At 39.6% G+C, this 12,155-nt stretch overlaps 1 protein-coding gene across 4 annotated transcripts in view; it reads right to left on the reverse strand.

Moving 5' to 3' along the window:
• Positions 1-12,155, reverse strand: part of TMEM131L (transmembrane 131 like) — a 79,067-nt gene that overhangs the window by 41,990 nt on the left and 24,922 nt on the right. For all 4 annotated transcript variants that reach the window (XM_021530174.3, XM_021530170.3, XM_021530171.3 and 1 more), the window contains exons 4-6: positions 2,960-3,031; positions 1,918-2,041; positions 745-861 (exon numbers count right to left, since the gene is read on the reverse strand). In XM_021530174.3, the coding sequence (XP_021385849.2) occupies positions 745-861; positions 1,918-2,041; positions 2,960-3,031 (313 nt within the window). The remainder of the gene's footprint in view (positions 1-744; positions 862-1,917; positions 2,042-2,959; positions 3,032-12,155) is intronic.

Here is a 12,155-nt window from a genome sequence, read left to right on the forward strand (position 1 = left end):
GTATTAAAATCCCATATATTTAATCTGAACTTACCAAAGCTTTTATTTAAGGAGCTTTGTTTTCCAGCACAAGATTGAAGTATAGGAATGAAATTGTTTGATGATTGATTAAAGCTGTCACTCTTTTTAAATCACTACATTCAGAGTTAAGATTTTTCTTTGTCAAAATAATAAAAGCCAATAATTTGGAGTACATAGTGTCCCTTATAAAATGTTTTAAAAGCTAAAGAGCTGCTTAAATTCACCAGTTATTCAGAAAACAGACAGTTTTAAGGCACAACCATTACTTCAAGTTTATGTTTTAAGGGCCTAAACCTCTTAACCTGTGCTACATCCCCAATGTGTTTACATAAAATCCTGCAGAGTAGCTGAAAACCACCTAAAATATTTCCTAGTGGGTTTCTCCCAACAAATGCATTCCAGCACAGTGCAGTCTAGACTACACTAATGTATGAAACTAATTAGACCATGATCTTTTAAGTATACACATACAAATACACTTAGTTTACTACCACAACCACCCCCACTAAATAGCAGTAATTTTAACCACATGTGATCACGACACTAGCATGACCTGATAAAAGGGATGAATTGGTAACATTACCCCACCTGATCTGTACCAGGAATTCAATGAACTTTCAAAGTCCCTAAAATTATGAAAATCAATTTTTGAAACACAAGTAAATCCAAAACCCAAGCTAGAAATAAGAGTGGTTCCCTGATATGAAAAACAGGAGCAGTTACCTGATAGGAAAGTACTCCATGAGATGAGGTATTTATAAATAATGAACTTTCAATACTGCCTTCTTCTGTGGGCAGGAAGAGTACTCTGAAAGACATCTTTCCCATCGCTGGAATCACCTGCAGAGACCACAGAGAAGCTTGCTTGCTTGGTGCCAGTAATCACACACTCCCCACTCAGCGCAGGGTCCAAAGGACACTTCCACATGTACATCCCTGTCTCTAAATCCCACTAAGCAGAACCTCAGCACTGTAAAGTTTCATCTGTGCACAACTCTCTACTCTTACTACAAAAAACTGAGATCACACAGCAGCTTGCCAAGGTATGGCTGGATTTTCTCAGCTAGCATAGGGCCACACCAGCCAAGGCTTCTTTTTGCTTACATAAGATATTAACCATGCAGCACTAACAGCCTGTGAGCGCACAGGAACTCTTCCCCACACACAGAGAGAGATGGCTATGGCAAAGTGAATCAGTACCCCTGCAATACATAGCCAAATCAGCCAAGCTGAACTTAGGCAACACTCTCAGTAACTAGATAGTCTGGCTGGAAGAACAATGACATTTATGTCTGCACAGTAATACCCTTTCAGCTATGCTAAAACCAAAAATCAGATGAAAACATAATAAAACCTCTTTGCACATCAGGGGAGGATAAAAACTGAGCTTCATCCAACTGAGATCACAGCAATTCATTCTTAACATGCATTATATTGTTTAAAAAAAACAGAGTTAAAATAATGGTCTTAGATCATAAAGGCAATTATGTCCCTAATTGCAATAAAAATACATAAAACATTTCACTGCAGCTTTTTCTGACGAATATGCAAGACCATTCAATAGACTGAAAATTCAGGGCTGTAGAACACCCACATCCCTGTGCATCACTGCATAATGCTGCTTAAAGCAGAATGTGATTTAAACAGCCTCTGTAACACTGAAAAATTCTTCTCTTCCTCTGTTACTGTCAAACACATTTCCTACTGTAGTTTTTGGATGGCTTCTCCCAAACAAGTTTAAGCAGAAGTGAACAAAAAAACCACTAGCAAAACAGAAAAAGAGTTGGAGTCCTACAAAAAAAGCACAAAAACACAGAATGAAGAGCTTATGCAAAGGAAGCAAGAAGGCTTGGCACTTGGCCATTACATACTTTCCAAAAGTACATCAACACTCACCCGGCTATGAGCAGGAGACACATGAAACTGTCTAGTAGCTGTAAACACTGAATTGACTACAACATCTCTATCTCTGCTAGGGTTGTAGGCATGCAGCATTTTAGCTCTGGGTAACCCCAGTAACCTAAAGCAGAGGGAAAAAAAAAAAAAGAGAAATAAATTATTCACTTTATAAGCACAGGCAACGTACAAAAGAAGCAACACAAATCACCCTAAAACATGTTCATCTGCAACAATTACCAACTTGTAATTAATCTCAGAAACACACCAAACATATATTGCCATTAGTATGCAAAGGCAAATTTGTAGCACTGGGATATGAGAGACACTTGGCCAAAACTGACAGGAGAAACTAGGATTTTAAGAAAAAAATAACCCCAACAAAGCACAAAGTTTTGGATAAAAAAGTTTAAATAACTGAAGCCTTGTTCTGTTACGTAAAGCAATGATTCTCTTGAGGCATTTGCTTTACCTAGTACTCCCTAAACCCCAACATCTTAGACATTCCTCCACTGCATCCTCTGAAATACTCTTTTAACTCACTCCTTTAAAGGAGACTACGGGTTTTTTTGGTTACTGATAGATCATACGCTCATTATCACTGAAGAACAATTTTTAAAGTTTTCTAAAAAGAAAACTAAGAAAATCTCATTTATTCTACCAGTATGTTTTGCTCGGGACTCTCTGGATTTTGTTATCAGAATTTAAAAGAAACAACAAGCCCTTCTTCCACTAGAAAGGCAATCTTTCAAAAATGAACAACCAGCATAAAGCAATTATTTGACATCCATGCAGAATCACCTCAGAATGCACTGTATTCTCTATTAGCTTTTCTTCCTTCTCAGAACTATGTTGATTTTAACTTACAAAAAATTGCAAGGCAAGAAATGCACTTCCAGCTCTGTGGCAATTACTTATTACTTGTCTATTTTTCAGATGATGGCTTGATCCCAGCTAATTCTTTTTGCTCAAATGGAGCCCAATGTAGCTGTTCCTCCACACTTCATTATTAACCAAAATAACAAACATGTAAGATACTCACTGCATTCCAAAATGCAGAACTGATGGGTGAAAATGTAAGGCCTTCCCATTTGGAGGCATCTTTGCTGAGAAGCTGAAAAGAAGGGAAAAGAAGCCACAATTACTATTTAGTGGGCATGATGCTGCAATCTGCATGGAAGGGAGATACATTATAGGCTCCTGACTCTTTCTATTCTGAACCTCCCATCCTTGCACAGGTCTCCACAGTCATGCTGGCACATCTGTTTATGGGGCGGTGCAGAGGGAAAACAACTGGGAAGAGTCCTGGGGAATGAAAACCATGTCACCATGGAGCAGATCCCCAGCCTCACCAATCAGATATCTATGCAAGCACTGGCAAGAGCACACCTGAGATGCAGAGGTAGAGAAGTAAATAGCAGCTTGGGCAAAAGCAGAGACCAAAGGAAGTGCTTTATAGTTGCGGCTTTAATACAAAATCCAGCTCATTTCTTCTGTGCAGAAGAGAGTAATAAATACTGTGAAGCACATAACATCATCATCATCTTTCCTTTGCCCTACAAAAAGTCACAAAGTTCCTATCAGTTCCAGCACATTTTTAGCTTACTTCAACATTACTTTATACCCTATAACATAGAAATTCCATTATATCTTCATCATTTTCTCAATTAAAACTTCTCCTCCACAAGTCCCAAAAACCACAGTGGTAAAAAACAAGTCCAGCATTTGTTTATTTTATCTATATACCCAGCACCACTCTTAAAAGCTTCCCCAGAAGCAGTGTGTATATTGAATAGCCAGAATCAGTTTAATCTTTACTGGATCATGCTAATAAGCATCTTAGCAAGGATGAGTTCGAGAAGGGAGAGATGGACTGCGGTCTCATTAGGTATCCAGCTGCTTTGGATGATTTGTGGTAGTACAATCAATTGGTTCCCAATTTTAAAATGTATTTCTGTGACATTACACCTTTAATATCTCTTACTGGGTACATAATCCTGCTGTTATATTCCAAAGCAACAGACATTATAATTTATTATAAAGTCAGGAAAAATAATATTTATTATTACAAAAACCCACAGCTTTTATGAAAACATGGAATCATAGAAGGGAGAGAATTCTCTCACTACTGTAGCAGGCAGAATGCAATATATCCAGGTAGCATTCCTGAGGAGCTGCTAGTGACAATCTCCTTGCAACCACCTTGTCTCTGCAGCAGCCAGCTCTTGCTCCATTCCTAGAAACACTGCAGCAACCAGCACCTTCTTCCCTTTCCAAAAATCAGCCTCAGGTACTTATCCAGAAGTTAAGTCTGGGTACTCTCGTAACACATACAAATTAAAATTACTACTATAGTAAAAGCCACAGATATTTGAGAAGACATGCCTCTTAATGCCCTCAGATCCTTTTATTGTATGCATACATATAAACAGTAGAATCAAAGTTAAGCCACTGGTTAATGCACTACAGTATGACCTTGAATCTCACCACTGCTTAAGTTTCTAGCATCTTACAGGTACTGCTGAAATACCTTTTCTCACCAGAAAAATCTTTGCTGACAACAGCAAGAAGCTGAGTGCCTCTCTCTGACAATTCATGCAATTGCCAGTAGCTCTCCAAGACTTGCCCTCCTTCTGAGGAATTCTAGCAGCATCAGCTCTTTTCCTCTCAATTCTTGCTCTTTGCCAGTAGATACCAAATGTACCAGCTGGGTGCAAATTCAGCGGTGGATGTATGTGACTGCATTTAATCTGGTCTAGGTGAATACAGCCATGCTGTAGTACTGGCTCTTAAAATGCACTGTATTGCTGTTCATCCAACCCTCTACCAGTCAGAAAATGGGAAAAGCCCTATAAGAGTAGCAGCAGGAGGATCCCAGGGGTGCTGGAGAAGGCAGCCTGGACCTTCCATGGCTGAAGCCAAGACTCAGTTAATGACCTGTGCAGGCTCTGAGTGGGTTCCTGAGCATGGAGATAACTTTAGAGCATTCCTGCACACCACTTCACCAGGAATGGTCCCATGATTACAAGACATCCAGCTTCTGCTTTGCACCCCACAAAAGCTGCCAAATCACTTCAAGCTGCAGGCTGGCCCCGAAAGCAGAACAGCCACATTCCTGTGTCACAGTGCCCATCACCCAGCCCACCGTCCAGCTCCAGGGCGTCTGCACCGCTTATCAGCGCCCCGAAGCGCTGCCCAAACATAACCTGGGAGCTGAGCTTCTGCAACAACAGAACTGCTGGAAAGAGAACTACCACTGCTTTGGCTTGGTTTTCTTTTTCCCTCAAGGGGAAAGATGACAGGTTGGAATAATGGGAACGGGCAGGAGAACATTCTGTTCATGACAATCGAACAACTAGGACGCGCTTTGAAGTGCACCGCTGTACAGGAAAAGAGACAGGCCCATCCACATTAGAAGTGCACTTCTCCAGTTACTGTCTCTAAAAGGCAGCTGGAAGCTGGCAGAAGCTGGCAGAACACCATTCTGCATCCCTGCACTCCAAACACAATTCAGATCTCTGTGGGGAATCTGACACTGAAATAAACACCAAGGCAATTTACAGAGACATTTAAAATTTGAAGTCACTTTTAACAAAAAAAACCTACTTTCTTTAAGAACATCATCTCACCAATAGATTCACCTCAAATTATGCCCAAAATCGCTCTTTTAGCTATAGATGACGTGTCCAAAAAAGTATATGGATCCTTTCACGGAAATATCACAGGCTTGAGAAAGAAAGAAATACCTGCCTAAGAATGGAAGTCTTGAAACAACAAATGTGGAGAAACAGGCTTCTTCACAACAGAAAGGGGCCAGTTTCCAGGTTTTACTCTTTCATTGCTTTTAAAATCTGCTAGCATCACATTAAGCATGCCATCTAACAAAGCTGGACCCCATGTTCCATGGTGTCTTTTTTGGCAGACCAGATGAACAGCAGATTTTGATAGAGCAGTTCAAGTCCAACATTTCAGAGGATGCTTTTAAGCACAACTGAACTGGAGGAGAAAGAAATAGAAGAGGGGAAGGAAATTCTTGGCAATTTCTTTGAACACTCAGTATGCATCAAAAACCTAGTTTAAATGGTGCCTAATAACCTAGTTTAAATGGTTATCACTTCCCAGCCCAACAATTCAATGCCCTTCCTCTTCTCCATCCACACAATATATTTAAAACCCTGACACCCTGAACCATTCATTTCCAGGAAAAAAAGAGTAAGAAAAACTGAAACACTGAGGAGGTTGGGGAGGGTACCACATGGTCACCCAGAGCACCAGGAGGATTTGGGGACAGATTCTGGCAGGAAAGATGAGGGTGAGCCCATTCAGCTCGTCACCCTCACTTGCAGAAAACACCCAGAAGAGAGAGACAAATCCCAAGCATGCACACAACCATCAGGAATGCCCACTGGGGAGAAAGGTGGATGTGGAGCTGAAAAAAGTGGGCTGGAGGGGAGGTGGGGTATGGAAGAGGGGAGAAGAGAGGATGGAGGAATGCAAGTACCATTAATCACTTGTGCAAGCAGAGAAACACGTAACTCTAGGGAAGCATTTTTAGGGGATTTTGTTGTTTTTTAAAAGGTGCAAAAACTGTAAAATGTTAAGCTACCATATTCCCTCCACTTAGAAGCCCCAGAGGTGCTTGAACATGGAGAAGCTCCAGCCTTTCACGATGTATCCTGCTTGAGGAAAGAATGTTTTCGTGTCCTGCTGATGTGGGACTAACAAAAGGAGATGCTAATACAGGGATGCTGACAGCACTGTTAAATACAGCATTGATATTGTTTTGCCCTTGCTTCTTTCAGCTCTGTTAAGCTGTGATGTATTAAGTAAACATAGGTAAACAACAAGGTGAGTATTTACAGTCCAAAACCCTAATATTTTTATGCAATGTATATTACAAGCATTTGTTTGAAATAAGCAAAAGCCTTATGCTTACCTTAAAGTCCAGCAGAAACAGGTCTTTTTTGCATAGGAGATTTGTTCCTACCTCACTGGTCAAAATCACAAGAGAAATATTTCTCTTAAAATTCTAAACAAATGAGCAGATCCATTCTGAATAAATTGCTGGAGGTTGCATTGGGGTTTTTTTGTTTGTTTTGCCTTTTTTTTTAAATGAAATTTTAAAACTGAGTTAATTCATCTGATTATACACATAGAACATTCAATCTGTAGAATAAGCTGCATTTGACCAGAAGTGAAGGACATTTTGTGGAGGGAAGTTTATCCCAATGTTGCTTTTTTCTTCTATTAGCCCCTTTAAGTTTTCCTTGCATCTTTATTTCTTCACTTGAATGGATTACTTCATACTATCTTAGCATGCATATTATCTGATGATTCAGACAGCAACGTCTGTAGTTGAAAATAATCACAAATGCTACTTGGTTCCCTTTCTTCTTCCTTCCTTTTTGTACGCTTTGTTCACAGCACATGCTGAAAAAAGCAACTCGGGGAAAGGCATTTTATTGTTAGGTCTTTTGCTTTATGGCTGCAGGGTTTTCTCAGAAGCAGCAGGCAAAAAAGGACTGGATTCTTGAACATACAAGAGGTCCTTTTTGAGTGCATCTGTTTAGGCAGTACTGTTCTATTTCTCGGTATATTGATAAAAGTAAAATTTTATTTATGTTGAGCATTTTAGCACTTTGCATCACCAGTGCAGTGGTGTTAATGAACCCACAAGATAAGGTTTTGAGATATGAAAGCATGTATGTATTGTACAGGAAAGTACGTTTTTTTTTATGCAAACTGAAATAGAGAAAAGAAATAAAATCTCTCATTTACTGACCAATTTAAAATTCATTCCTCTAAACTACACCTGATAAAGAAAACTCAGAATGGAATACAGAGGGAAACAACCAAACCCAGATACTTTTAATCATGCTGATTGCAGCTGATGCAAAGAAATTATTCCGACAAATGAAAACAGGTAATTAATAGGTAATAGAAATAGAAAAACGACTGAATCAAAATCTTATGCAGAGCTAATACAAAGCTTTGGTTCATCATACCCCTAGTCCCTCTCTTCTCTCAACTTCCCCTTTACCAAAGGCAGTAAAAGCAGCAAGCAGTATTAGGAACATTAAAGTGCAGCTACTGAAAGACACACAGTGCCTTTCAAAGAGATTAGGAAATTGTTTGGAAATACAAAATTAAAACTTGAGTTTACTAACAAGGCAACTCTGCCAAAACCAGAAATAGGAACCGTTTTAAATTATTATTTTTTTTTGTAACCTTAACTTCCTTCCTAGAGACAGAAAGAGTCCTCAGAAACCAGGAAATTGTCCAGCTTGCAATAACCCTGCACCACTCATGGGCAAACTATACATGGTGTGCCCCTGTGGGGCTTTGGCACCTGGAGAAGAAGACCAATCACATTTGCTACCTCAGCTCCAGAGACTTACAGGACTTCTGAAGTCTTGTACCAACCTGTAGCAATACATGAATCATTCAGTCTTTCAAGATTTTTTTTAAAGAATGACGAACACATAGAAGAACACAAATCAGAATTTTGAACACTGGAAACCTAAAAGTCCCAAAGGCTCCCTTATTTTTAGCACCAGATTTTTAGGAAAGAGAGGGAGGACTGACTCACTGCTTCTGAATGCTTGGGATTTGTAACCCATCATTAGGAATTCACTTACATGCTTTACCAGAGAGCTGTGCTTCTTGTGGAAGTTTTTTTTTTGGGCTTTTTTTTTTTTTTTTTCCCTGAGGGTAATGAAACACTGCAACACGTTGCCCAGGGGAAACTGTGGGTGACCAGTCACTGGAAGTGTTCAAGGACAGGTTGGATAAGGGCTCTGAGCAATCCAGTCTAGTGCAAGTGTCCCTGCCATGGGAGGGTTATTTGAATTAAACTGAGGTCCCTTCTGATCCATTCTATAATTCTGTTAAGAAGGATGGCTGTCTTTATTTCCTCTGAAGCACACTCTGAACGAACATCAAGGACTGAATCCCAGACTGTGGAAAGCAGGAAAGGCCAAAACAGTGTTACCTAGCAACTAACAAGTGCATGCATACCTGCTATTTTGCATGTTTGGGCTACAGGAAAATAGGCAAGGGCAGCTAAACCAGAAGAAACCAGTGAAATGGATGAGACAGCTCTCTAAAAACAAAACCCATACTTTATGGCATAATTTAAGGAGGAAAGCAAGTCTATCAACATTTTCTTTCTTTTTTATTTCTTAAACTACTTAAGTTGGAAAAGCAACATAGCTGAGACCTGTCCACGAAAGTTTTGATGAGCTGATGACTTATTTGCAAAGGCAGTGAAGTAAAGGGGTAGGTAAGCCTAGCCTGTGTAAAGCAGAAACCATTCTGTTACTTCCACCTGGTCCCTCATGCATTGCTCTGCTCCAGCAACCTGCTCTGCTCCATCCTCTAGCCCTGGTGTTTCCATGGCTACAGGTCACCTTCTTCGGCAACCTTCTCTCCTCTCACTGCCTCTGGTCCTCCCCTTTTCTACCAAGTTCTGCAATAGCATTCACACAAACCATTTGCACAGCATTTACCTAAGCCAGCAGCGCTTCAGTTTCATTCATTACAAAACAACAACAAAAATTGCTATGATCAGACTTAAGAGTATCTCACCCTATAGGCCTTAAAGCCACATTTCTAAATGGGGTGTAAATGGAAGCACACAGATTTAAAAAACTGGCTTTTCTCTCTACCTTCACAACCAACTCCAAAGAAGTTAAATGCAGACCACAATAAAGCTGAGATTAAGACTCGTAAAGAAATCTAGGGGAGATGATGATCAGTGAGAGACAAAGTGCTACAGTGAACATCTCGGTGAAAACAAAAGGCTTTCTTCCCCAGCTGTGCCTGCGGTTTGCATTTTAGTAGCAGAAGCAGCACAATAAAGCATGTTTAAGAGCAAAATGGAATTACTCCCTCACATAAATCAGTCTCCAACTTCTGAAATAACTGAAATCTGTAGTAAATTAAGACATTAATTCACAATGACTTGAATTCATTTGAAATTATTTCCTGAAACCGCTTCTTTGAACTCCTTTACTCACCCGAATTTCAAGCGACAACCAGCACTCTCTAAAGATGTTCCAGGGAGACCATGTATATTTTAGACATCTTGGACAGCCAGTAACTAAGCTACTTGTTTTGGATGACTGTCCAGGGCCCACTAGTTCGAAATGCGTATCAAACACATTTTCCTCTGAAGCACCTCTGCTGCTGCTAGCAAATCCCAAATATCCTGCCAGGCAGAACATCTACCTTCATTTTATTTTTGGCTTCATATAATTCAACAACTGCCTTTACATTCAGCAATATTTCATGAGGTAAACTACTCTAAAATAAAACCTTTAGCTTGCCTTTCTCTTTTTTAAGCTTCTTTACAATTTATCTTTTTTCGAAGAAATCTGTAATCTTCCATTAAAACTACAATTGCAGAAACAATATAATTAATTTTTTTCTTTTTTTAAGTTCTTTTCACAAAAAATTAAAAGAGCCACTTGCCCAACACAAACATGCAGTTTTGGCTCCATCAGGAGCCTTGGTATTCTTGACGTTTTGTCTCTACCAGGTCCTGGACTTGTGCGGTTTTAAGAAAATACTGCATTTTCATATCTCTTTGAAGACTGCTTCTAGCCCATGAGTTTGCAAAATAAAATCAAAAATCACAAAGTCAGCTCATGCTATTTTTTTTAGCCAAATTCACTTTTTTGCATAATTTGCTTACCCTCTAGTTGCCAAACCCTAAAAAAGTCCCTCAGAACATTTAGACTGCCTACATAATACAGGTTTGTTCTTCAAAAACTGCCACTAAGATCACAAATAATTGCTGAGATGTTTATTTTTGCATATCTTACTCAATTAACTAGAATGAATAAAGACAGTCAAAGCTGAAGCGCCCTGGCCTATTTAATACATGTACAGAAATAGCTGCTTTTTGAAGAACACTGCCCAACTCTCACAACTCAAAACCCCTACAAGAGAAGCTATGAGTCTCCACATCTCTGAAAGATCAGGTCCTCCAGACACACTCCTGCCCAGCATCTCTGAACTGAAAATAAAACATTTTCATGTGAGGTGTGCTGTTCAGAGCCTTTTTCAGATACTTTGAAAACACAAACCCTAGAGAAAGGGTGCAGAGGGAAGTACCTAGAGAAAAAGTTTCCACAGTGTCACCATGCTGCCTTCTCTGGCTAAAAACAAAGCACTAATGTAAGCCTTGAGCTGAAATACCATGAAATTTAAATGACTGTTCCCCACCCACAGTTTTCAAAGCCTTTTATTGAAAGCAGTCAAAATTCACAGCACAGCCCCATGAAAGAGGCAGGATAAAAGAACCTTAAAAAAGTCAGAAGATAGGCCATAAACCCACCTGCCTTTTACCTAAGAACACAACCATTTATACTTACTAGGTAGCAAAGCTTTTATTTCTGTCATTGCCAATGGCAAAATGACATCAGAAAATTTTAGTGGGAAGGGCAGTTTTTAGTCACAGTCCTGCACTAACATAATTACAAAGAGAATAAAACAAGAAGCAGGTATTTCAGAAGAAACAAATTCTATCACACCTGCCTCAACTAAATTAATTCCCACAAAAGTAACAATGAACATATATGCTTTTCCTGCAGTGCACCTACAGAACCATTACCAGTAAAGAAGGAAAAGATCCAAGTGACCTCACCAAGAACTCACCTTTTTAAACGCACCAACAGCAATTCTGGTTTTAACAGTAAAAATAAACATTCATTTCATCAAGCACATTCAGTTTTACTCAGAAACTCTTCACAAGCTGAAGAGCAAAGGGCCAACTTCTGTCAAGTAAGTAGCAACCCTTCCTCCTTCAAGTATTTCACTTCCACATGCCAGGGAATCTAGTTTTCCTCCAGCTCTGAGAATCTGGCTCCTGCCTCCAGAAAGGCAGGACGCATCGACAGGAAGCACTGTGGGGCTGCAAAGCTCACAGCAATAGGAAGTCACATTCTTGTCAAATTTCACTGCACCCAACCATTTCCTTTTTCTACATCAGGCACAGCCAAAAAGTTCTATCTTGACAGAAACGATTTTAAGTTACAGCAGTTCAGCAAAATTCATGAAAGAGCTCTGCGTCACTGATAAGCTTGACCTGCTTAATAATTAGGAGTAATAATCTTCCTACAGTGATTAAGGGTGATAATCTTCCTATGGGAGCTGTCTTTTGCTGTTTCTACATTAATCCAAGCCTTTTAGTTTCTTTTTTATAGTGAAAGGCCTGTAGGACAGCATGTATTTTT

Source organism: Lonchura striata, chromosome 4, assembly GCF_046129695.1.
Source record: "Lonchura striata isolate bLonStr1 chromosome 4, bLonStr1.mat, whole genome shotgun sequence".
Classification (NCBI taxonomy): Eukaryota; Metazoa; Chordata; class Aves; order Passeriformes; family Estrildidae; genus Lonchura; species Lonchura striata.